Genomic DNA, 27,307 nt, shown 5'->3' on the forward strand with positions numbered 1-27,307 from the left:
CAGTGCATTGGAATGAGATGACCCTTGAGGTCCCTTCCAACTCAACCAGTCTGGGATCCTCTGATCACACCCATCACACCAACTCTCACAACTTTAGCATGACTGAGAATCCAGTTTTTCCTTAAAAACAAGAAAAAGGAGCAGGACTGGAGCTGCAGAAGATAACCTGAGACACCTGCCTGAAGGATACACAACCAACTCAAAAGCCTGAAGGAACCTCCTGAGTGTTAACTTTGAAACTTCAAGGTTTACATCATCAGAATTTCTAATAGATTAAAAAAAATGGGGTGGTTTGAAAAAAGAAAATCCAAATGTTCCAAAATGGAAGTGTCAGAAAGATTTGTTCTTCCTTGCTGCTTGAAACCAGATTCCTGGGTGGGTTTGGAATACCTGAGTGGCCTTTAGTCAGGAATGGACGTTATGGTGGGAAGATGAACTCAGATAAACTACAAACTCAGAGACAAACAGTGTCTCAGTCCTGGCTGTGCATCTGAGATTTGGAACTGTTTCCCATCAAGAGCAGAAACTATGCCATCAGTTCATCAGCTCAGCAGCACACAGTGTGACAGTGACAGACACACCTTTTCTGCCACGGTGCTGGCTGGCCCAGCAGAGATGGGATTTCCACCATTGGAATTGGGCTGAAAACTGCCACTTTCTCTATTTATTTAATTATTCTATTGAAATGCTGTGCAGGCAGAACAGAGCAGAACATTTTCACACCAGGGTTATTATATAAAAGGTCTAGTTTTAACCCAGTCAAAGCCATCATGAGAGCACAGGGAGGCAGGACATTCATATGCAAAACACTGACCTTCTTTGGTGGCAAGACGTGAGGAGGGTTCTGTGTGGGATGGAGTGTTGTAGACCAGCAGTGAGCTACCTATGAGGAAAAGAAAAGGAGTTATTGCAGCTTGAATGTGCTCTGCCATGGGGAACCATGAAGGCAGGGAGGAAATGCTGTCATTGGGACCCAAAGACCAAATTTTTCAGCCAATTAGGCACATATTTTCTATGGAATTCTTCTAAAAGCTTGGGAGCTGCATGTCCCACACGTGCTGCTGTTTCTCTGCTTGCACAAAATAAAGACATTTGTGTCCTTCACTGAGCACCTTGATGTCCCCTGTTGAAAACTGATATAAAAGCTGAGCTTGTCCAGCCCATTTATCCAGGTATATTATCTATCCCAGCAGAGCCTCCAGAAGTGACTGTGGCACAGATTGTATTGCAGGATAAGGAAGGAGCTTTTTTCTCTCTGGCTGTGATAGAGAAATTTCCTGTTTGAGGAACATACAGTAGAAAAGCCATGAATTGCACTGTCAGGACCTGGCCATTTTTAGAGTGTCACATGCTTGGTTTGGGGTCAGCAGCTGCACAGACCTCACTGGTATTCCAGCATCTCCCATGCCCTGGGGATTTTGAAAGTTTTCTTGGTTCAGAGTGGCCTTTCCATCCAACCCCACTTGACACACAACTATTCAAGAGCAGCACAAAAAAGAACCCATTGGAAGGGTCTCTGTTTTGCACAGTCTGGGGTGGAAATGCTGTTTTCTGAGCATTTTACTTTGGTTCTCCTGGAAACTCTCCTGGAAATAGAGGAAGAGACCCTGTGAGTTCTCAGAAGTCAGCATGTAATGCACATTTCATGGTTGTTCTGGTTATATGTGTTTACATAATCTTCCAAGCTCATCTTTCCTCCAGTTCCTTGGAAAAGTTTCTGCTGCATCAGGCAGTGACATCCCTAACAAGGCAGAGGTCCTTGTTTGTAGGGACTCACGGTGGGAACTGGAGCAGGTACCAATCCTGCTGTGAAAAGTGCTTTTCCAGACCCTTTCTGCTTTTCAGATCCCCCCAGCCCCTGTGCAGTGAGATTCTGTCCCATGGAAGGTGCTCAGTCCTGAGCACCACATAACAATCCATGCAGAATCCCAATGTCTGTGCTGGCCTGAGCACCCCAGAGCCTGTGGCAGGGCCAGGAACACCTCTGGGCCCTACAATACCCAGATTAGGATCTTGGGACTGGGCCCTGCAGTCTCCACATTCCTCTAATCCACATGATCCCAACCAGCCCTGACCTCACTTGCCCCTCAGTATCCCAGTGTGTCCTGCTTTCCTGTGGGAGCTGAGGATCAGGCTGCCAGAACTGAGAGCCATTGCAGGTGCTGGATCCTCCTGGCCCTCTGCCCTCCATTCCTATGGATTCCTTTCCTTCCCCAAATGCAAACAGAGCCAAGGACAGCATTCACACAGAGGCAGAAGGGGCTGTAAAACAAAGCCTGGAGGGTGGATTCTACCAGGTGCTGCAAGATGGGATGCTTCAAAAGGCCAGGATGGATAACACAGTGAAGTGGGAGGTAAAGAGTTCAAAGGGATCCCAAGGGCACCTTGGCTGGGAAAGCTGGGACAGCCAAAGATTGGCTTCAGTATTTAGAGAGGTTTGCTGCCCTTTTGATGCTGCTGGAGGAGTTGGAGCAGCTTTGTCCACAGAACTCATGTTCTCATCCACAGAACTCATGTTCTAATCCACAGAACTCATGATCTCATGCACAGAACTCGTGTTCCCATCCACAGAACTTGTGTTCCCATCCACAGAACTTGTGTTCTCATCCACAGAACTCATGTTCTAATCCACAGAACTCATGATCTCATACACAGAACTCATGTTCCCATCCACAGAACTCGTGTTCCCATCAGGTGGTTTCTGGCTTTGGCGTTTCTTTCTTGCATATCTGTGGGGAAACTCCTGCTCACCCCTCTCTGCTTTTCAGGGTATATTAAGGAGTCCTGAGTGCAACCCCCAGCGCAGCCCGGCCCTGCCAGACAGGGCAGTGCTGGGGAATTCGGGAACAGCTTTCCTATGACTGAATAGGCTGCGAATGCCTGGTTGCAGGAGGAGGTGGGGGCGGGGTGATGAATAGCCGCGAACAAGCCGGTGCGATCGACTTTTAGCTACTTTAGGCAAAAAAATGCACCCCAAGCCACTGGAAAGGGCCGGCGCCTCCCCCAGTTTAATTGCTAAAAGTTCTCACCTTTGCCCGGCAGTCTGAGGTTTCTGGTGGGAACACCACAGAAAGGGAAATGTGTTTCCTATTAAGGGTTTCAATGAAGGAGGAAAAGAGAGAAAGGCACAGACAGCTCAGGACAGAGGGAAGCAGACAGACAGAGGCCAGGCTGCTCCCTCACGCACTCCTTGGGCAAAGCTTTGGCTGGGATGAATTTTGGGTTTGTTCTTATTGCCCCTCACTGGGGGTGTGACCTTGGAGATTAGAGCAGATTTTTCTGGTGTTATCAATACAGTCTCCTATAATTAATATTAAACATTTACCTTGTGGTTCCCCCTACCTTTCCCTTTCTTTTATTTCCCTTGCATTAATTACAAAGGAAGGTGGAGAAGGACTGAAAACCAGAGCAGGAGAGGTTTTTCCCTGTAAAACCTTCCCTCTCACGAGGCAGCTCATCCTTCTGAGGTGCAGGAACATCTCAGTTTCACAGTCTTGGGGTCTATTTAATCAAAAAGTCTTTTTTCTCCTCCCTTTCTGAAAGCCCCGTGGCCTTCCCTCCACAGATCCTGGTACAACCCAGGTTCTGCTGCATTTAGCAGGATAGTTTTCTTTGGCATTAATACATGGCTTGAAACCACCAGGCAGATTTCTGCTTCTCACCACAGTCTCATTCTTTTCCCTTCAAGCTCTTTTTATTTGTAGACCCCACACACTGACCCCCATCACCAGGGAGGTGACAGCTCGGGCTTCTTTTGATCTTCATCCCAAACAGAGCATGGAAACATTAAATCTCCCTTCCCACTGGCTGCCTGGAGAAGATTCACCAGGCAGAACGTGTTTGAAAAAGATCAGTCAGCCTGGAATCCCAAGGTGTGCGGGGATAAACAAAGAGAAGGAAAAACAAGGCATGGCTTCCCAATTTTGGAGAGACAACTGGGAGAAACACATAAAGAAAGATGATTGTTTGGAGAGGATGGACAGTAAGTTCCCTGAAAAAGCTACTGGGATGCTTTGAGAGGCTCCAAAGAGTGGAGAGTGCTGCAGAACTGGGGCTGGAATCTGAAATCTCCCAAAGATCAGAGCCACCGGAATTCCTGACTCCTTCAATAGCAAAGGAAACAGGAAACAACTGCACCATTCTGATCCAGACCCAAGTGCTGCCTGGAGACTGAAGGTGATTGATATGAGTTTGGTTTAGTCTTGGCTATATTAAGTAGCTCACCTGAACCTTCTATCTCCAAAACTAAGACTGAGGTTTTGTTGTGGTCTTGCAGATGTTACTGGTTTGTCTTTTCTATCTGGACTCAGATGTGCCAAAATAAGGTACTTCATAGGCAGCTTTAAGAACGTTTTCACCCTGATCAGGAGGGTAAAATGTTGAAAACCTTCTGAGGAAGCTCATTTTGAAGGACTCTCCCTGCCTGGAGAGCAAACACGCTCAGAAAGTTCAGAGCAGCTTTGATTCTTGGAAAACAAACACCAAAGTTGAGGACCCACTGGCCTCACATACCCATCCTCCCACCTTGAGAGGATGAACACTTTTCAGGAGAGGGACTGGGCAGAGGTAATTGAGCCAGTGGGTCTGCAACCCCCTCACATTCTCCTGTGTTTGTTGCCATCACATGTGCCCCACCCTGAGCAGGAGCACAGCTGGGTGTCTCTGGAACAACCAACCTTCCAGAGGGGGAAAAGTGATGAAAAAGCAGCCCATCTCCCCATGGCACTGAGCTCAGAGCTCGGCACTAAACATCCGCTGGAAGCCAGGCTGGAAAAACAATCAGGTCCTTTGGAAGGCGTTACTCCGGGAGGGAGTTACCAGCGATCCCCAACCCAGCCTGTCCTTAGCCTGGGAACAGCTGCAGGGAAAGGAATGCTCCTGGAGGCTGCCCCAGGCACACGGGAGCTGCTCTAGCAAGGACAGCACTCCGTGATGTCTGAGCACAGAGAGATCTCTAATCAGAAAAGCTGGGCATGCACTGGGATTGAACCCTCCTTTCCAGGTGAAAAGGGAATAAAGGATTTGCCCGAATCCAGCAAAGTTGCTGGGGTTTTGCACTGGCTCAAGAGCACAGAAATCACTGTAGGTACTCCCCTGGCAGGATGTTATGTTTTATGATCATTGTTGCAGCAAATGCAGCAGGGCTCCCTCGAGCCCTCGTGGGAGACAGGAGGCACAGTCCTGCTCCACAGGCTTCCCATGTCCATGGATGAGACCAATGGGAGGCAGGAGGACTGGGCCCATTTTGCAGAAAGTAAAACAGGCCCAGAGGAACCGAGGCAGAAGATTATTCCTCCTCATTTCAGGCATTTAAAGCAAGATGTGAACCAGGAGACTGTTTTCCTGAACGTCACCGTGCCCTGAGGCTTCTGTTCTGTAAGTGGAGACCAGAGTGTGACCAGAGTTCAGGCATCTAAAGCTTGGTGGGATCAACTGGGAATTTGTTCCTGAGCAAATGGGCAGCAGCAGATGGGAAAGGTGGCCACTGAATCCAGGTCTTCAGGCTTATGCCATGAGATCAACAATGTGATTGCCCTGATCCTGACTCTGAACACCCCAAATGTCAGGACAGCAGGCACTGGAGATGCCGTGTGGAGCTAAAGAAAGAGAGGAATCCAACTCCTCTGCCAAGCCTTTCAGATTCAGCCTGGTGAATTTGAGCCTGATCAAAACCCACACAGCTCTCTCTCCCTGTCCATTCTCCAGCCTTAGCAATAAGGCAATTCAAGTGTCTCACTTGAGGATTTATCCTTTGGGAATTTAGACACGTTTCTGGTTACAAAGAACCTGATTTGCCCAAAGTCAGCAGGTTTGCCCCAAGCAGCTCTGCCTTCACAGCACTGCCTTCCCTGTCCCAGAAGAGTGTGTAATCCTGTGTGCAAACCTGCCTTCCAAAGTGTCCTGTGACCCAGCAGCTCTTTGCTGATGAAACAGGATGGAATCCACCAATTCTTTTGGATGGGAAATTACTTTATTGTGAAGCCACAAGGGACAAAAACTGTTCAAATCCAACAGCTTTTATTTGTTGTGAATCATTTCCTTGGCTCAGCTTCTCAAAAAAAAAAATAAAGGTGGGGCTTACAGAGGCACCCATCTGTGATCTAACTCTAGTGCCACTGTAATCTCTAAAGCTCCCACTGATTTTAGGCAGGGAGAGACCAGCACTGCACAGCTTTGAAGGAACACCCTCAATAAATGCTGTCATCCTTGCCTGCACTGGCCAGAGGAGACATCTTCAGCTGCCTTTCCATCACAATTTGATTCTCTAGTGGAGAAAATGGACTTTTTTCTTTTTCTCCCTGTGCTCCCACCTTGATTTACGGCACCTTCTCCTGATTTTTGAGTCCTTAAATAATCATACTGCTACAAAAGCTGTTTCACTTAAAAAAACCCTGGAGCATGTGGGGCTCAGCTCCAGTTCTCTGGCCTCATCCCAGCACAGTCATCCTTAGCACACCTTTGTGAGGGAAGGAGATGCTTTTGGCTCCCTTAGTAGATGAAGGGGAGACATTTGGAAGCTGTGGACATGCTGATGGTTGCACAGAAATATTGGAAACTAAGACTCCCTCGAGAGCCTGTGCCATCAATAAGGGGGACATTCTTGTTTGGACTGCTGAGATAATGGTGTTCCAGAAGTAGCTCAGCAGACTGCTCACAGCTCCTGGTTTGCAGCAAAAAGGACTGTTGGGTCCATCCCAGGCTCTACTGTGGGACAGAGAGGAGCAATAAAGAACTTCCACAGGTTTTTTGTGAGTTTTGGGTCATTTGCATGGTGTCTGCTTCAGCACCTTTACATCTGGGGAGTCACTCTTGGATTTTTCTCCTCTTTCCAACCAACCTGGGCCTCCAGGAACACGGGAAATCTCCAGCTCAGGCCAGTTGTGGGTCCTGTTTTGAAGAAGTTTCACCAGAAGCCTGAGGGAAAGGGCACAGCCCTCCAGATGCAAATTTGGGGATAATTTGCCTGTGCCACATCAGTTAATGTTGGGTTTGATCTCTACAGCAAATATATGTATTTATATCACGTAGCCACAGATGTTTTTATAATCTGTAGGACTATCTGATCTCATTGTCCTGCTCAGTTCTTCACCTCCCTGGTAGCACCAGGAGCTCCATCTGAGTTAATCTGAGCTTTCCAACCCACTTTTTATTCCTTGTTTCCATGTTTGCTGTCTCTGCCTGTGTTTCTCTTTTCATTTTCCCTCCCCTTCTCTCCTCATCATCCTGCAGGAAGATCCCTAGAAGTGCAACACCCACTTCAGCTCCTCCTCCCAGTGTGTCAGGGCAGGGCTGAGCCAGGGCAATACTCACTTTCCCTGAGGTAACTGAGGTGAGACAGCAGAACTTCTGTGTTGTAGAGGGAGGTGGTTCTGAGGAAGTCGTCCTTGTTCATCTTGCAGAGCTCTTTGCCATCCATGTTCTGGAAGATGGTGGTGTCGATCTCCATCAATCCGTACTCCTTGATAGCCCATTCCAGCCACTGGCGCACGTGGTCCTGGGTCCAGAGGGTGGGATCTGCCAGGGAAGCACAAGGGGTGGTTACACACGAGCCTCCAGCACTCACTGCAGCCCAGTCAAAGCATTAACCACTGCTCCCACAGCCAAACACATGGAATTCGCTGATCCCGACGTGTTTTGGAAGATGAGCAAGCTCTGTGCTTGATACACTGGCAGGTCACTGCACTGCCTCCCACCTGCCCAGATCTTATTCCTCTGCTTGGGAACAACACTGGTGACATTGGACTAGGACTTTTCCCCTGGAAAAAAGCTTCCCAAAGGCAACTCATCCCTTTGAGAGGGGATGCCTGTCCCAGCAGTGGCTCTGCAGTGACATCAGGGCTCTGCAGTCCCACCATCCCTCACAAGTGCACCAGGAGGTCCCCAGAGCTGACATTTGAAAGGAGGATGGGGGGATTTATGGTCAGCAAAGGGACTCTGAAAAAACCCTCTTATTGCTTAAGCAGAGCAGGCTGCCATGGCTGTGAGTCACAGGCTTCACCCTGCTGACAGGAACACAATTCCACCTCCTGGAAAAGCCTCCAGCTCTCGGAGGGCAATGTGGATTCTATCCCGTCTCCTGCATCATTAGGGACTGTCAGCAGAGCCCCAGCTGGGGAATCTTTATTGCTGGTGGTGACGTAGGAGAGAGATTGAACCCGGCTGGAGACTCAGAGCCCATGGGGAGGGAGTTAAAAAAAGAAATCAGCCTTTGAGTTTTGCAAAGAGCCTGAGCTCAGAAGGCCCCAGCAAGGCTTGTGCCACGATACCATTTCACAGAGTCATTGCAGAGCATATCTGCCTTCTCAAATGTTTCCTGTGCTGCTGCTCCCCACGAAGCCCATTTCAAAATTTAAGCTGCAAATTCATGTTCTGTTGCAGCTGGAGAGGATTGCAAAGTGAAGTTGAAACTTTGGAGATGTTTGGTGTGTCATTAACAGCTGGGCCAATGCTCCAAGACAAACCTCAAACGCCTCAGGTCCCGAGGAGCAGAGAATGTGGCTCAGAAGGACACAGGGTGTGCTCTGGGCAGGGACAAGAAATGCCTCTGCCACAGATTTATAAAATAACTTTATCAAATAATTCCTTGGGCCAGGGCTGTAAACTGTGTGTGCTCAGGGTGTGGGGATCCCTGGGCACACAGGGTCAGGCAGTGCCTCTGCCTGGTGCGTTCCTGGGCACTCCAGTTCCAGAATAACAGCATGAAATGGAGAAATGGGACCATGGAACACTGAGCTGATAACTGTGACATTTCCCCACTGAGGCTCCAGTAAACCTGGGTTGCTTACAGCTCAATTCTAAACATGGAATTTAAAACTCTCTACCTTTGCAAGTCTGCTTTGGGAACGACACATGGATTTCCTTCATGTCTTGGCAAAGTTAATTTAAATTCTGCTTTCGAAGCACTGGCAAAAGGCTGCAAATTTTACAATGGAAGTATTCAAGGGAGGATTCTTTTTTTTTTTTTTTAATTGAAAGACTTATTTGTCTTGAGTTTTGCAAAAACACACAACATCTAGAGGGCAGAGTGAATTTGTGGCCTCCCTTTAAACACTGTAAAAGACATTGAATGGTCTCTGAAAAACTGCCTTCTTGAAACATGGCTTGGAGTTTGTTATTACTACTATTGTAAGACTAATGTGACATTATTCTTGCTTATCTTCACCCTAATGCACTATAAATCTCAATTCTGGATTATATTAAAATTTCCAAATGCCTTTCTTGGATGAGTCTTCTCATGTCCTGCAGCCAGAGGTCTGGGATGATGTTCACTATTGTCTTCCAAAGTCTGGTAAATCACTGCTATTTCACAAGTTTCTCAAGGCTTTGAGTTGTGGATGCTCACCATGGGGAGAAAAAGTCCCTTCCTTTGCTTCCCTTCTAAGAGAAGATTTGAAACCTTTTCTTCCACCGAGGGCACTAAAATTTCCCCTCTTTCAACAATGCTAAACTTTAGCTCACCCTTGGTGTTTTTAAACATGCCTAAACAGCATGGTGGGGAGCAGGATGGATGCTGAGCACCTTTGATAACACAAGGACTGGTTGGGCAGTGCTGACACTGCAAATGGCCCCGGGGCTGTCCCCAAACAGCTCAGCCAGTCCCTCAGAGCAGGGCCCAAGGACAGCTTCCACGGGGCTTGGAGATTTGCTGTCAGCCTTTTACTGGCTCTTCCTTTTCATCCTAAATGGCAACCAAATGCTTGAGAATTGTCATCTGTTCATGGCCAAGCCATGGGCAGAGAGCAGAGCTGAATTCCACGAGAGCATTTCGTCCTGCCAGCAGTTTGTCTGCTGGGTTGGGCACAACCTCAGGGCAACCCTCCCTGCCCTGGGTGAAACCCTCCAAATCAGAGCAAGTTCTGGGACAGAAACTGGGCCAGCACTTGGCTCCTTGGCTGGAAAGTTCCTGGGCTTGCCTGTTTGTATGGCTGGTGTTTGTAAACTTTGCAGGGCAAAAGGCTCCTCATTCCAGGTTCAGCCTTCACCGGTTGCCTCCCCAGCAGCTCACCCTTGACTATCCAAATGCATCCAATGCATCCTGCCAATTCCAGAGAGCAGATGTGGATATCAAATGCAAACAGAGCTGGACAGGAATGTTTCTGTGTTACAGTTTTTGGAAGGATAATGCAGTTCCTGCAAAATATAATTTTTCTGGGTTTCTACTTCTAACAAAAAAATGAAAACAAAATAGCTCATTTTGAGTCAATCAATATGACATGAAAGTGCATCTGGATGCTGGGAGCATCATGGGAGTTATGATTTGGACCCACTTCATGCTTAGTCTTGCCTATGAACTGTGCTCTTTAATCATCCTCTGTGTGTCCCAGGAAGCAGATTCTCCTCTAACACATGACGGGAGATGGATTTGGTTCAACACACCAAAACAACTCTTCATTCCAGGGGAAAAAAATGGAGGGGAAAAAAAAAAAGAAGCAGCACTAATTGTCTGCTTGTTGTCCTGATTCAGTGCAAGCAGCCAGGACCCAAAGGGGTTGGTGGTACCTGCTGGGACGATGACTCTCCTCTCGTTGGTGGTCATGTTGGGGGGAGGCCCGTTCTTCTCATCCATGTAGGTGCTGTAGCTCATGGGGTTGGACTCTGTCCCTGCTCCCACGAGCTTGCCACATTTGTTCACGCTGCAGTCCACGGGGGACTCCCTGGAAAGGGAAAGGAAAGAGCTGAGTCACCATCACTGTGCCCTGCCAGCCCTGCAGGGGTTTGGGTTACACACATGGCAATGACCCCGGAGGTGGAACGTTAACAGGAGTTTCTTGTGTGTGAGAGAGGCCATTCCTGACCTGTCCCAGGATTTATAGGGTGGGAGAGGCCATTCCTGACCTGTCCCAGGATCTATAGGGTGGGAGAGGCCATTCCTGACCTGTCCCAGGATCTATAGGGTGGGAGAGGCCATTCCTGACCTGTCCCAGGATCTATAGGGTGAGAGAGGCTATTCCTGACCTGTCACAGGATCTATAGGGTAGAAGAGGCCATTCCTGACCTGTCCCAGGATCTATAGGGTGGGAGAGGCCATTCCTGACCTGTCCCAGGATCTATAGGGTGGGAGAGGCTATTCCTGACCTGTCCCAGGATCTATAGGGTGGGAGAGGCCATTCCTGACCTGTCCCAGGATCTATAGGGTAGAAGAGGCCATTCCTGACCTGTCCCAGGATCTATAGGGTGGGAGAGGCCATTCCTAACCTGTCATGGGATCTACAGGGTGATCTATGAACGACAAGTCTCACTGGGGGATCTCTGATAATGAAACCAGTTGGAGGAGAGAGATCTGCAGAATCCAAGAGGAATGACTTCCAGACAAGGCAGTGGTTGCTTGCAGGCCATACTCAATACCTCTGGAATACTGAAATTCCCAAACTGCATAAAGAGCACAAGCCTGTCACATGGGCCTGTTGGTCACACCTCCACTGCCCTCCATCCTTTGTTGCTCAGTGCATTTTAGCAACCCTGCAGGTACAGCTGGGTGCTCCTGGGAGCCCTTTGGGGCTCTTCCAGGTGTTAAAACAACCTTCCTGTTCCGTGGAGCCTGTCCCCTGACAGACACTGCCCATCCCATGTCCTGAGGCACTTCTGCAGAGCTCTGCATGGACACAGGGACACTACCTTCGTGGCATTAACATGGAACTCAAGATACCAACCAAAGGGACAGGGGAGTCACAGCACAATACTCAATATTAGCAGGAAGAGCCTTATTTCCACAGGGCTGAACACAACTGATCTTGTCTGTTCTTAGTCTGAGCTCAAGGAGTGTTTGGACAAGGCTCTCAGCACACAGAACACTCCTGTTCTGTGCAGGGCCAGGAGTTGGACTCGATGATCCTGATGGATCCCTTCCAAACCAGGAGATTCCATGATTCTGGGGTTCTATGATTCTATGATTCTGCCATTCTGGGATTCTGGGATTCTGGGTTTCTCTCATTCTGGGATTTTGTGATTCTATGATTCTGGGATTCTAGTGTTCTATGATTCTGTGATTCTCTGACTCTCTGATTCTGGGATTCTGGAATTCCGGGATTCTGGGATTCTGTGATTTTGTGATTTTATTGTTCTGGGATTCTGTGATTCTATGATTCCGGGATTCTGTAATTCTATGATTCTGTGATTCTATAATTCTGGGATTCTAGTATTCTGTGGTTCTATGATTCTGTGCTTAACAGTGCCCCAGTCCTGGAGAGGAAATCTGGAAATCTTGGGTGCCTTTGGCTCGAGTCAGGAACTCCAGAGCACAGCAATGGTTTGGGAAAGAGGCTCCAGCCCCAGTTTGACTTGGAGGTGATGGGGTGATGTGGAGGGAACATTCAGCAGCTCAGGTGGCTCTGTGCTGAGCCCTGGCCTGCCTGCAGAGCCTTGGCAAGTCTCTGGGTTGCTCTGGGACAATTGTGAGCCTCCAACCACAGATGGGAGCACGGATTGTGTTTTTATCCAGCTGTAATAGTAATTCACACTTTTAGTCACTTCAAACACCAGCCCAGAGCCTGCCACACACACAGAGAACATCCCAGCTCTGAGGAACCTCCCAGGGAAGGGCACATTATTGCCCTCACCTTCCCAAGGGTGAATTCGTGCCCAATCTCTTCACAAAGCAATCCCAGAGCCCACATCCAGGGCAGTTCAGGCCACGGGTTTAATCCCACAGCCATCCTCCTTCTCTGCCAGAAGCCAAGTGGTTTGGGAGGAAACCTTTTGCTGCAGGGTAAGAACTATGACAGTGCAGCAAATCCCACCCTCTGAGTTCAGCTGGCAAGGCTTCCCAGTCAGGACACTAAACAAATTTGTCTCTCAACCTGAACTGGGGGGGGGAGGGAGAAATTATTGAGCTTTGGTTATCGTGGCTGGGAGATAAATGCTCCACCGAGATATTCTGAGGCAGATGGTAATTTTTTCCTCATGTCTTACTAAGAGAATGTTGCTTGAAAATGGAAATAAGATGTATAAGTTACACATGTTCGAATTTAAGGTTTTACTATTTCGCCTACTGTTTTTCCAGGCAGGGAACCAAAATCTGCCTTCGGAGAGGGAACTGCTGAAGGTTTAATGTCCCCGTGGCAGTGAGGAGAGGCTGAGCAACTGCAGGGCCACGGGTTTTCAGGGGAATGTGCTCATGGCTCAGACTCTGCTGAAATGCTCTGTGTCAGGTGTTAAATGCTGCCTATGCTGGCAGAGAAAAAGCCCCGAGGCAGCACAAAGGATCTGATTCTCTGCTGAGGAACGGCCTGTCCTGGGAAGACTCGGGAGAGCATCCATGTTCCAGGGTGTCAGACTGGCCCTGGGAGGGGACCAACCTCCTCCAGCCCTGCCTGGGGCCCAGCAGCTGGTGTGGGTGGGGTGGGCAGCCCAGGGCTGGGGCAGAGCTGGACACACAGCCCCACGTGTGGATTCCCACCTGCCTTTGGGATGAACTCTCCCTCCTTCAGGCACCACAGTTCCCTGCTTTCAGCACATCCCAGGGGCTCCCTGCTGCCTCAGGTCCTTCTGCAGGGGTCACCCTCACTGCCCTGCTCTGGGTTAAAATTATCCAGGAAAAATAACCCCTGCAGCTGAGACACACACTATTTATGGTGAAATAATAACATGGGTAATGCTCATACAGACCCCTAGGATACTGTTCCACCATAGACCCCACCTGCAGTACTGTGTCCAACTCAGGCTCCCCCAATATTAGTAGGACGTGGAGCTGTTGGAGTAAATCCAAGGGCTGGAGCCCCTCTGCTCTGGAGCCAGGCTGGGAGAGCTGGGGGGGTTCACCTGGAGGAGAGAAGGTTCCAGGGAGACCTGAGAGCCCCTTCTAGGGCCTAAAGGGGCTCTCAGAGAGGAGCTTTGGACAAGGGATGGAGGGACAGGACACAGGGAATGGCTTTCCACTGCCAGAGGGCAGGGTTGGATGGGATATTGGGAAGGAATTCCTGGCTGGGAGGGTGGGGAGGCCCTGGCACAGGTTGCCCAGAGCAGCTGTGGCTGCCCCAGCCCTGGAAGTGTCCAAGGCCAGGTTGGACAGGGCTTGGAGCACCCTGGGCTAGTGGAAGGTGTCCCTGCCCAGGGCAGGGGGTAGAACAAGATGGTCTTTAAGGTCCCTTCTATCCCAAACCATCCTGGGATTCTATGATTCTCTGATATCCAGACTCTTGGATAATAACATCTTCTAAACAGTTTATCCCTGCTTTCTGCTGGCATGAAATGACCCTCAGGAACAGACCACAGAGCCCTTGGCTGTCTCTGCTCTCTCTGCTCAGCATCTTCACTTGACCCCCCCAGCACAGAGACAGCAGTGACCCCGGTGCTGTCACATCTCCTCCGTGGTTTGGGGATGATGTTTTCACATCACACACTCTTGGTTTGGCAGTTTGGACCCTCTCTACCCCCTCCTTGCTCTGTGAGTCTCAGCAGCCAAACCCAGACAACCTGAAAAAATCAGAAAAGATCTGAAGTTGAAGGGACTGAGGTGCCCCCACCAACCACTGTGGGAGGAGAAGCTGCTCCATGAATCCTGCAGGACACAGAATGTGCTCCGTGTACCTGCCAGGATTGTGTCTGTGGGGCTGCCTCCATTCCCTCTGAGGAACTTTTCAGGCTGGTTGGATCCCAGTCCATGGGACAGGCATAACTGGGAACAGCATTACCCAAACTTCCCTGGGCAGGAGACTGATCTGTCCTTAAGAAAATACCAGGAAATCTTTAGTGACAGCAATGGGAGAAGATCCTTAATTTTTTGTCCTGTGTATCCTGACATTTCCTACCAGATCCAAAGAGAGCCTTTTCCTGGGAAATCAGCAGTGCCAGACTGAACCCTCTCTGCACTCCAGGATGGCTGCTCCTGTCCTGCCCCAGCCTCAGTGGGATTGATCCCAGCAGAAGGTGGGTGTAGCTGTGGCCACAGAGAATGCAGTGTGGGAACAACAATGGTATCTGATGAGAGCAGGAGCTGTGAACCAGGAATGGTGTATCCATGGAATATCACCCCTTCCTTAGCTCATGCACTGCCCACAGGCAGGCTTGAATTTAGATAAAGATTTCCTCCTTATTTGAAAATGTTTGTGGGAGGGGATTGCAGATTCCAGATTAATCCTTGGTTTTTCACAGACTCCAGACTTTCAGGTGGTTCTGCAGGTTGGATTTGCTCAGGCTCTGGGCAGAAAACGTGGATCTACCCAGGTGAATGGATACAGGCTGCTTTCACAACATCCCTGTGGCAGTGACAGAGGCCAAGGAATATGAAGCAGAACCCATTCCCACTGTCTGTCCAAAGGCTCCTCATTCCAGCAGCTCCAGTGGCAGTCTCTGGGGATGCCAAGAGTGTGGTGTTTGGGAAAGCAGCTCTCCTGGCACTGACTAATAAACCCTCTGCACAGCTTCAGCCTGGGTTCCAGACACCTGGAAACAAAACAATTACTGTCCCAGGGCTCTGTCTAGGAATCACCTTTGGCTTCCATTCCAAGGAACAAAATAAGGGATTTCAGGAATTTCTGACGCTGACTCAGCTGTGATCAGGGGGATATTTCCTCCTTTCTAACCCTCTCTTCCTATCCTTTCATGCCTCCATTCTTGCCACCTTCTTTTCTTTTTGAATTTGCCACTTTTTTGTGTAAAGCCCCATTTGGTCATCTCAGCTTTCATAGTTACACTTGAAATTAGATTTTAGTTTATTTTTTGGTGTGCAGTGAAGGCAGGAAGCACAGACATACTGGGATTCTGCTCTGGTTCCCTCTGACAGGCCGGGAGCAGAGTCAGCTCCTCCAAACCTGCATCCACCTGCACTTTACCCCTGCTCCCGGGAAGGCCTCGGGAGGGGAGTCACACTGCCCGTCACTGTGAGGCTGCAGAAAGAAGGGTCAGCCGCAGAAAGTGGGGAAAATTCCGGTTGTTTGTCCCAGGCAGCCCCGGATCCCACTAGAGGGCTCACCCGCTGCTCCGAGGGGAGCGAGCCCTGCGGACACCGCGGATGGTCCTGCGTTTGTTTGACACGATTACTGTGGCCCAAAACCCCGCTGAGGTCGCTGAACTTGGGGACCTTCAGAACATATTTCAACGTTCTAAAGCAAGAGAAATATAAAATCACAGGATCCCAGAGTGGTTTGGGTTGGGAGAGACCTTCAAGTCCATCCATTCCACCCCCTGCCATGGGCAGGGACACCTTCCACTGTCCCAGGTTGCTCCAAGCCCCCTCCAACCTGGCCTTGGACACTTCCAGGGATGGGGCAGACACAGCTTCTCTGGGATGTCTCTAAAGAATGTCTCCAAACCCTTTTCAAAGCACTGACTTCATTATTTTAGCTGGACAAAATCCTGGAATTGCCCACATCCCTGCCCACATCAGCATGTTGGAACATTCTTCCACATTTGAAGATCAGACAAATTTTGTAACATCTTTTTAAAAATCACTCCCTGAATTTAGCTACAAATGCAGACCTGTAGTAACTCAGTAAATACAGTCAGGATCTGGAATTTCTCTAGCCTGGTTCACTCTTTGCATTTGGAATTTATGTAAAACATAAGCAAAAAAATCTGTTATAAATGTGGACTGTAAATTGGGTTAAACTTCACCCAACATTTTCCTAAATAATCCTTCTCCTTCATTCACTGAAATTTAAGATGTGAAAGATTTTTTGTTTGTTTATTTTGTTTTTTTTTTTAAATATAATTAAATGTAGCCCTGGGTTTTACTCTGAGCAAGCTGCTGTCTGTGAAGGCAAGAGCAGAGTTTTAAGCCATAACCTGCATCTGGGTCTGATAATCCTGGAAATGATCACAAAATTTCTGTCTAAATCTTGCAATTACACAGAAATCCCATCTTCTCTCCTAAAACACAGATCCCTGCCTGGGCATCCCCTGCACATAGCTGGAATGGAGTTATCTGGGAGATTCTTTCCAATTTGAGAGCAAACCAGGACAATCTGCTGTGGGGTACAGAGGTGGTTGGGGTTTCTTGGAGGACTTGGAGGTCTCTGCTAAACAAGTTTGGAGAGGTTCCTCAAAGACCCCTTCTCCCACCCTGCTGAGGACCAACCCAGCTCATCACACCCCCAGGCCTGCTGCTGGTCTCCGAGAGGGAGAAGCAAAGCTGGGCACTGTCCCCTGCAGTCCCCAGCTCCTCCCCTGGCAGCCCCCTGCAGCTTTGTCCCTGAGTACACACACCCCCCTCTCCACACAGCACAGGTGAAAGGCAGAATAAAGGCAGAATAGAGGCAGAATAAAGGCAGAACAAAGGCTGCTCCTGTGAGAGGCAGCTGGAACTCGGTGGCAGAGTGTCCTTGAGAAACAAGAGAGAGCAGGAGAGGCAGGGACAGAGGGAGGGGGACAGGGGTTGGGGTCCACCTGCAGCTGGAGTAAGTTTGTGTTGGGATTGGTGTTTGTCACTCCCACATGTGTTGGTTTTGCCAGAGGAGTGGCCCAGTCCAACCCCATGGACTGTGATGCACACAAGAGGAAAGGATGTTACGTTTTCAGCCCTGAACAGGAGGAGAGGCTGGAGAAGCCAAGGGAGTGTTCTCATGTCATGGGTGGGTTGGAGCTCTTGTGCTTATCAAAAGTTATCAAAAGGTAAGGCTGGAAACTACTGCAGTGCTTGGTCCTGACATGCAAAACAGCCTTTTCTTTTTGTCTGACAGCTTGGGAGGTTCTCACTCCTCCTTTAGAGACACTGAGGACACTTATTTTCTGCCCAAGAACCTTGTAGTCTCGAGCAAGCCCATAAGGAAGGATTTCCTTTTTGCCCAGAACCACCACACTCCTGGAGGGCCTTTCTCTGGGGCTCCCAGGGCTCTTCCAGCTGGTAATGAATCCCTTTGTCCAAGCAGATTATTTCCCTTTTTCCTGAGCAGATGAGGACATTGGCATGGAAGGGTCCCAAGGGAAGGACAGCCCAGGTAGGGAATGCAATGCATGGACAATTTGGGGATACAAGTGCCCACACTCAAAATCTGTCCAGGGGCTGAGGAGCACAAATATATGATGCCTGTGGATGTGACAGCACTGCTTGTTCCCTTGGCCTTCCAAAATTTCCTGAGTGAGACAGACAAGTGTGATGGGAGGAAACACTGTGAGTGTGTATCTGACACTGTGGGTGTGAGCAACTGATGCAGTCAGAGAATTCCAAAATGGTTTGGGTTGGAAGGGACCTTCAAGCCCATCTCATCCCACCCCTGCCATGGGCAGTGACATCTTGCACTGTCCCAGGTTCCTCAGAGCCCCATCCAGCCTGGCCTTGCCGTGGGCAGCCTGGCAATGCTACAAAGGGCTTCCTCTTCCTAAGAAAACCAGCCCTGGGAGCCAAAGGTGAACCCATGACCATCAAAAAACCCCAGCTGGAGCTTTCAAGATCCATCCTTGTCTCTGTGTTATCCAGGGATGGTGTCTTTGAGGAAATAACTTGTTTCCCCCCGTTTCAGCCTCAGTTCTGAGATTGGAAGCACCGGTGCAAAAATCCACATAGATTTTATGTAGTTGAGAAATGATCCTGAGGTACAACCAGGGCAAGGTCGAGTTCAGCCCACAAATAATCACCTTGAGAGAGCAACTGCTGCAGAGACCTTTATCTGAGAGCAAAATCAGCATCTACTGTACTCTTACGAGGAAACAAAAACAGGCTGCTGTTTGATGTCTTTAACACCATCATCTCACTGCAGAAGTCTGAAAGTGCAAGGCTGCTTTCTGTTTCCAACTCTGTTCTCAGAAACCAGGAAAATGTGCTGCTAAAGTAACCCTAGAGCAGAAAAACCCTTGAGGGTTTATTAACACTGTACTCTAGAGGTGTTCGTGACTTTGAAATTAAAATAAAATTTAAAATTAATATGAGCTCTAAAACCCTATGCTAAAAAATAAAAGTTTATCTATATTGTATATATTTAAAACTGAAAAAAAAATGAAATTTTATGTGCAAGAAGGTGGGATTTGTTTCCAAGCTTTGGATTTGAAGTAATGGTTTTAAAAGAGGCAACCTGAGCTGTGCTAATTAAATGTTTTCAAGTCATTCAATTTGTCATTGAACAAGGAAATGATTCACCTCTTCCAGCTCTAACTACAAATGACTGGGGAATGGCCTGTTACTCTTTTGGCTGTGAGCTGGAGAGGTTACACCACAACCAGTGACCCCGTGGTGTTAAAACTCTGTTCCAACCTCTCCTGGACTCTGTGTCACCAGTGGTCACTGATATCCACACAGAAGACGTGGGTACAGGACTTTTGTGTTGTTACACCTCATACTCTGCCCTAAAGGACCTCGTCTCCTCTTTTTCCCTTCTCCATCGAACAGCTCTCCAGTTTCACAGGGTTGCTTCTGCCCTGGTGGAGCAGGAATAGAGTTCAGATGCAGTAAAAAGGGCCCTCCAGTGCAGCCCTGACAGTCCAGGAGTGCAGCTGTCACTGCTTCACTCTGGAGCACTGGTACAAACCCCAACTATTATGGTCTGACCCCCTTAGTGAGCCCTTGGACCACAGCACATCCGTGGGATGCTGAACTAGGTGATGGGATGTGTGAGCTCTGCCCTGGCAGTGTCCTGCCCTGCTCTGGGCAGGGTTTGTGGGGACTGGGATCCCAGTGTTTGATGGGATCCATCCTGAAGAACTGCCGGAGTGAGATGCTCTGCTCATTAAAAAATGAGTCACAATGAAGGAACTGCAGGGGGAGAGGGATATGGTCCTACAGTGGTCCTACCCAGAGAGGGGGACTGTTGATAGGCAGGACAGGAGCAGGAATGGACGGTCCATGCTGTGCTTTCATGTGGAGTTTGGACTCAGAAGTTGGTCCCTGTGGGTCCCTTCCAACCCAGGACATTCTGTGATTTACAACCAGCAGTAGGTGTGGGAAGGCTCTTACCTGGATCCGTTCATGTGGTCATACTCCCTTTTGACACTGACCCTGACGGGCTGGTTGATCCACTCCTGCTGCGGGGGCAGGGGGTTGATTTTGTGGGGTTGGCCGTAGTCGGGGTTCCCTGAGGCCGTCATGTCTGCCTTGGGGAGCTGGGGGGCAGCGCCGTACGAGGAGTCGAACAGGGACTGGTCGTCGCTCACCACCGACAGAGCCTCCTGGGGAGAGACAAAACAGGCCCTCAGAGCTGTGACTAAACCAGCAACTCCTCTGCAGTTCTCCTTTGAGCTGGAGAGCACCTGCAGGGCCGCAGCTGCCCCGCGCTGTCTGCAACCACCATCTGCCAGGATCGCAGGTTGAATCAGAGCCCCCGGGGGCCACCAACCCCTATGCAAAGCAGGGCTGGCCTGGCCTGGCTGTGCTTTGCTGCCTGTGCTCGCTCGGGGTGGCACCGGCACTCGGCTTCACTTCTGCAAACGGGGAAGGGGCTGCTCCGTCCCTCCCTGCTCCAGCTGAGGTCACGCTCTTGCTGCTCCCGGCTCAGCCCAGGGGTGTGCAGTGGGCAGCATTTCTGCACTGCCATCTCCTTTCACGGGGTTTGTGTGTGTTTTGAGGTTACTGCTGAAGGAGGAGCAGCCAGTGCAGGTCAGAGTTATGGGTGTTCGTGGTGCGGGAAAAAATGCATTACTTTACACTTTTTGTTTATTTTGTGGGAAGTGTAGGACTGGTGCTTTACCAAACTATGCATTTCTAGAAATGCTTAAAAACAGGAAATGGTCATCCTTTTTTTTTTTTCCCCTGCTAAAACTCCAACTGTTGACAAAAAGTTTTGATCATGCACTTCCTTGGGTTGATGTGCTCAGGTTTCCTACACAAAGCAAGCTGGGCTCTGATGGCTTTGGCACAGCCCTGGTGATTCAAAGTGCATCTGCCAAGGTCTGCATGTTCTTGCTGGAGCTCAGTTAACCACACATAACACAGCTGCCTTTATGACTGGCAGGGCAGAAACCGAAGGAGGAACCTCCCAGACTAAAAGCACACACACTTTTAATGTGAATTAGTGGAGCAACCTCCAAAACAAAGGCAGCAACAGACTCACCTACTGTGTGATCCACTGAGCATTCAAAAGATACCAGTGATGTGTGGGCAGCAGTGGGTCACTCTCAGCACACAGACAGACAGACAGACAGACAACTGAAAGTTGTGTGTGCTGAGCCCCTCATTCTCAAAATTCACAGGACACAGTCCCTATTGTGAGCCTTTAAAAACAAGAAATTACTACTTTGTCCCCACCTCCCCCCAGTCGTTGTTTTGGGGGTTTGTTTTGTAAATTCTTCCATAACCAGGGAGGGAAACAGAAATTCTGAAAACTTAGAAAAGTGCAGCTCATGGAACCCTCCCATTGCACAAGAATCCAAGAGCAAATCAGGAATCACCAGGCTCATGGTACCATCACAAAAAATGGCAATAATTAAGAGTCTATTGGGTGAACATGAGAATCCCCTTCAGCCTGAAGTTAACCCACTTAGAGAGTCAGGGCAGTGCATCTCCAGAAATCAGCACTTTTCTGTCTCTGATCTCAGATCACGCAACAAACCCAAATAAGCTGAAGTGGCCTAGAATTTAAGTGGGCCTGACTAAGGAGGAACCCTCAAACATCTACACAAGTCCTGCTGAAGTTACAGTGTTTGCTGTAAAAATCTTGGGATCAGCCTCTCCCAGGGGCTCCATTAAACAACAGAAATGAGAGTTGTTACCCCACACTGCCAATGCTGCCTCCTGGAAGGAGCTCACACTGTTCAACCTTTCCAGCAACTTTTCCTTGCTGGATTCACAACCTTTCAGAAACACCCCCTCCCTTTTTCAGCTTTAATTAGAGTAAGGGAGGGAGTGGAAGCTGGGAAGGGTTGGTGTGAATTGTGTCCCTCAGAGGGCTGGGACTGTCTCCAGGTTGTGACCTTCAGCTCTGTAGGAAGGTCCAAGAACACGAGATGGTTCAGCTCTTAAAGGAGAGCAAAGCCTTTCCTTTGGAGGTCAGATGGAGTGATTTGCTGATTCGCTGAACTCAGGATGTCAGCCTGGGTTCCTAAATGACACATTTTCTGTGGGCCTCCGTTTCCTCTCAGCACAAAAAACGTGGGGTTGCCCACGTTCTGGCCTGAGGTGCCAGGCGAACCCCACGTTCCTGGGCTGCTGGACTGACTTAGGACTCTCAAGACCCACCCTCTGCTGGGCAGAGACAAGGAAACCATGAGCACCACAGCAAATTCATCAAAGAAAAATTTCCAAGGTTTGGGTTCGGAGATTTCCAGTCTAAAAACATACATAAAATTGGGATTTTTTTAAGGGAAACAATATCTGGGAAAATAACTATGATGGTTATCCCACCTAATCAGTGTGAGAGGTTGCTCACAAGATTTTTTACAGCAAACACTGTAGCTTCAGCAGGACCTGTGCAGATATTTGGGGGTTCTTCTGAATTCAAGTGGAGTCAGGACCACTTAATTCTAGGCAGCTTTTTCTGCCTAAAGCCATTTTACTTCTGAAGAAGATGGAAAAAATTTGGAAGGTAGGGATCTTTATGGCTATCCCAAAAAAAACCCAGACCCAACAACACTCCAAAGGATGGCCCTGGACTTGGATCACAGTGACTGGGGTTGCATCCAAGTCCAGTTGACTTTACACACACAGGCAAGAGCACACTTCTGTGTGATACACAGAATAGCTGGTGGAGAACCCACTTCCTCAGATAAGGATCTTCCTTGAAAGACAAAGTGGCTGCTAAGACCTGCCTGCATGCAACTGGTGTTAACTGGGCCAGTGGTGACCTCACAGGCAGGAGGCACTGGAACCCAGCAGCACTGGAACTCAGCGGCACTGGAGCCCAGCTCTGCCTTCTGCTGCATTTTTGCTGTCTTGAAAGCTCTGTGGCCCACAGGAAAAGAAATTCAAACACTCTGGATGCCACCAGGGCACCTCCTGTGCCAGGAATGGTTTGGTGACAGCCACAAAAGCTCCAAGAAGCCCGAGGGCTGGGGGGAGCTGAGGTGCCCGAGCAGAGGAGGCAGCGACAGCAGCACCCGCTCAGCTCCTGCAAACAGCAAACCTGGGGCTGGGGACAGGCAGGGGAAGTCGGGTGGCACAGAGCCAACCCTGCTGCCATCAGCTCCACTGTGGTGTCTGCAGCCACAGCTGAACAAACCCCACAGGGGTGGGGAGGTGCCTCTGCTGCCAGAGGAGCACCCGGGAACGTCCCGGCAGTGACGGGGACCCGGCACTCAGTTCAGTCCCTTGGAAGAGGACAGGGCTTGGCTGGCCCTGCCAAAGTGTCAGGCTACAGCTGAGAAATGTGGAGAACCTTCCTTGTGCTCCCTGTGAGGGGGCTCTGCCTGGCCAGCTGCAGTCCTGAAGGGCTGGTCTGTTCAGGGTGTGTTTGGCTGAGGCAGAGACCAGCAGTTAAATCCAATACCAGAGGGCAAATGTCTCTCCCCTGGAATTGAGAGCTGCTTGGTGTTTGGTGACAGGCGACTGGGCAAACACACTGAGCTGTTTAGGTGCCAACACAACCTGTCCAGACAGGCCCAGCTCGCCAAGGTCCCCCCACACCTCTGCCCCCCGCGCTGTGGCCTTGGGCTGCCCAGACTGAGCCTGAGACAGGGGGCTTGTGTGTGTTCCTCTGGCATATATGTTACATTATATGGCCTCTGGGAATAGGCCAGCTTCAGTTTTTCCAGTTTTTAATCACATTCCTGGCATAAATGTGGCAAGTCCTGTCTCTGGCAGCTCACACAACGAGGCAAGTCCAGCTCCCCGGGAAGCCCAGTCCAGGCTCTCCAGGGCAGCCCCAGCCCTGAACTGTGCAAACGAGGGGCTGAACCAGCTCTGCGAGGGGCTGACACACTCCTGCAGCCCTCAGACACCAATCTGGGCCTTGGCTGTTATTTATGCAGCAGTTTCGAGTTGTAAAAGGGTGAATTTGCAGTTTTTCCTTTCTTTAGATGAGCCATCCAGACCCAGGTCCCAGGTTTAAGTGCTACATAGGGTGAGGTAGAGTTTGGTTTTGGTCCTGTGGGCAGGGAACAGCCAGCTTGGTCTTCTGGTCTCACACTGGGGAAGGCTGGCAGTCCACCAGTGCTCTCAGCAAGTTATCCTGGTTCCTCACCAGGAAAGGGAGGTGGCCTGAACGCTTTAAAAAAGACTTTTCTTAGGAGGGGGACATTTGAGAAAGGAGAAAGGCCAGGAGAACAAGGGCTGGGGAGGTGACCATGAGCCCTGGTTTGGTGCTTTCACCCCAGGTATCACCTACTGCCCTCAACAACAGCCCCTTCCAGGTACCTGCAATGTGTGTTCACTGAATATCAGCTCTGAGCTCGTTACCTTCACTTTTCTGACCATAACCACATTTAAAAGGCATTGCTAAAGATCAAAGCTTCAGCCTCCTCCACAAAGTCTGACTTAGAAGAGACAAAAATGCTGAGTACTTGAACCATCCTGCCATGGAAAGATCACTTCCACCTCTAGAGGGTGACTTTCTTCTTTCCTCTCCCCCCCCCAATAATATAATTTCATCACTCCTAATCCTGAGAGAAAATCACTCCCACAATATTTTTGCAAAGAGAGTGTTACCAACACAGACCCAGCTCCTGAAGGGCCCAGAGCTACGATGCAAAGCCCCAAACCAGGAGCAGGAGCAGCTCCCACACGGCCTGAAACCATTTTTGCACCGAGGAGCAGTGAGTAGAGCTGGCTTTGGCTCTGCAGTGCTCCAAGTCAGCACTTCTGCTGCCAGCAGCTCACAGAGCAGAGATAACATCGGACTGGCAAGAAAATGAGCCCAATACACAATTCAAAAAGGAGCAGGGTCTGTGTTGGTCTTGGGCAGCACATTGGGATGGATCAGGCACGGAACTGGGAGGCAGGAAGGCAGAGTGTTATCTCCTCCCTGCCCTGACTCTCCAGGTAACCTTTGGGAATCATTCCCCTCTCCAGGCCTTTTTCCTCCCCTCAGCCCTCTGCTGCCCTGACCTGTGCACCCTGTGGGCTCAGAGCCTTGGCCACTGCTGTTCCTGGGACACGAACAGGGATCTTTGGGATGTACTCTGATCCATCCACTCTCCCCAGAGCACCTGACCAAACCAAAAAGAAACCCCTCTACAGCTTTCCCAGCCCATTTCTCTCCAGGTTTGCTGCCACTGCTCCCCCTTCCTTTCCCTACAGGATAGGCTGTGACTGGGGCAGGAACTCCACAGAACTCCCCTTGGAAAATTACAGTCCTGGGCATTTTATTGCCAACAACCACAATCCATTTTGTGCCCTTCATAACCAATTTAGGTTCTGCTTGGAGGTTTTCCTGGATGCAGCTGGAGATCCATCCTAACAGCCTGTGAATCCAGAGGGATCAGAGCCATCCCTGCCAAAGAGCTCCTCCCTCTTTTATCTACTTGCCCAGGGACACCTTGCACTAGCCCAGGCTGCCCAGAGCCCCCTTCCCTACTGCAGCAGCACTAAGGATTGAGAAGGCAGCAAACTGTGTCCAAATCTCTGCAGATTTGAGGATTTCTGTGTGGATAAAGGAGGGCTTTCTTTCATTATTTTAGACATCCCACACTGCATTTTGCTCCAGTCTGCACTGCAGACTCACTCACAGCTCCAAAGCACATCAGTGACACAGACAAACTGCCACCCAACTTCTCCCTGCAGCTCAGGCTACCTTGCCTTCCCTTTCCACCCAGGGCGCTACATCCAAGGGCAACTTGGCATCCTGGAGCACAGCATCACTCCTTCATGAATAAGGAATAAATGGGAAACCACAACTTGGTAACTCATGCTGGGTGGAAACAAAGCAGGAGTAAGAATGGCAGAAATAGAAAAACCATACTGAAAAGTAGTAAAACCCACTGAAATTAGGCAGCTAAAAATTGGGGCAAAATAATTTCGCAAAATTTCTCATAGGGCATTCTATGTATTTCTTTTTTATTGTTATTGTTATGTTCACTGTTCCCACGAAATTTCATATCAAACAGGTAAAAGAAGGCTGCTACAATCAATGCTCAATTATTTTGATCTCAGGATCCCCAAAACCTGACTCAAAAAGATAAAAATTTAAATCATTCCTCTGTACCTCACATTGCAGGAAAGCACTTGACTTCAGGCACACGTTTATAGGATCTGCACTAATGACTTTTTTTCTCAGTCTAGACTTCACATGAACGGTTTCAGGGCCTATTTTGGTTTGTTTCCAACCAAGTGGGAATAACCAGGTGACAGTATTCCTTCCCAACAAGTTGCTGCATTAAGGCTGATGATAAGGGGGCTCAGAGCAGCCCTGGAGCTCTGGGAAATCCCCTGGAGAAGCCTCTGATGAGTCTCAGCACAGGACCAGGAGAGGAGGTGGAATTAAACAAGAACCTGCCCAAGTTATTGCTGTGGCCTCTTGACCTCTGGAAAGGAATATGGGGAAATGTGGGGCTGGAGAGACTGGGGGAGTCTGATAGAGCATCCCATCTCCATCAGACATCATCCCATCTCCATCACACACATCATCCCATCTCCATCACACACATCATCCCATCTCCATCATATCCATCATCCCATCTCCATCAGACATCATCCCATCTCCATCACACACATCATCCCATCTCCATCACACACATCATCCCATCTCCATCAGACATCATCCCATCTCCATCACACACATCATCCCATCTCCATCAGACACATCATCCCATCTCCATCATACCCATCATCCCATCTCCATCACACACATCATCCCATCTCCATCACACACATCATCCCATCTCCATCAGACACATCCCCAAATCCTGGAGCTGTGCAGCAGCTCTTCCTTTCTAGAGCACAGCAGCTCTGCTCTGGAGCCTGGAACATCCCTGCCAGGCTCCAGCTGACTCAGCCCTTCCCTGGGCTGGGATAGGGATTTCCCTGAGCACTCCTGACTCCTCCAGTGCTTCCCACCCTGCCAGTACCAACACAGGGACCTGGGGTGAGGTGTCTGCCCATCAGGACAAACCACAGCTTCTGTTCCCAGAAGGTTTAGGAGGATTCCTGCCCAGTTCTGCCAACCAGGACACGTGAGATGATTTAGGATGAGGGCTCAGCCTGGAGGTAGAGCAGGAAGCCTGTCCCAGGTGCTGGAAGCTCTGCCATGGCTGTAGCTTGAGCCAGGGTTCTTGTTTTAGCAGCTAATTTCACTACAAAAGGATTCACCTCCACCAATGAACAGCCTAACCCTGCTAAGGCTGAGGACTGTATGATCTCTCAAGACCTTTTCCAAGCCATGTCATGTTCCCAGAAAATCAATCAGCCTTTGCCACGTATTAACACTCCCCTCAGCCACTTTGCTGTGCTGTTATCTCCACTCGTCTCTGCCCACAGCTTTTCTCCTCCAAAGTTCTATTTTTCTTCTCACTAAGCCTTGATGTTGTGTGGGTGATTGCAGTCAAATCCACCTGGGTTTAGCTCACTATCCCCTTA

The 27,307-nt window shown here is 49.5% G+C and overlaps 1 protein-coding gene across 5 annotated transcripts in view; it reads right to left on the reverse strand.

Moving 5' to 3' along the window:
• FLI1 (Fli-1 proto-oncogene, ETS transcription factor) overlaps positions 1 to 27,307 on the reverse strand; it is a 106,559-nt gene that overhangs the window by 20,279 nt on the left and 58,973 nt on the right. For all 5 annotated transcript variants that reach the window (XM_051812451.1, XM_051812450.1, XM_051812452.1 and 2 more), the window contains 4 exons: positions 19,823 to 20,034; positions 10,501 to 10,655; positions 7,312 to 7,515; positions 815 to 883 (listed from right to left, as the gene is read on the reverse strand). In XM_051812451.1, the coding sequence (XP_051668411.1) occupies positions 815 to 883; positions 7,312 to 7,515; positions 10,501 to 10,655; positions 19,823 to 20,034 (640 nt within the window). The remainder of the gene's footprint in view (positions 1 to 814; positions 884 to 7,311; positions 7,516 to 10,500; positions 10,656 to 19,822; positions 20,035 to 27,307) is intronic.

This window comes from Manacus candei, unplaced genomic scaffold (assembly GCF_025592945.1).
Source record: "Manacus candei isolate 608988 ecotype Guabito, Panama unplaced genomic scaffold, ASM2559294v1 h1tg000086l, whole genome shotgun sequence".
Classification (NCBI taxonomy): Eukaryota; Metazoa; Chordata; class Aves; order Passeriformes; family Pipridae; genus Manacus; species Manacus candei.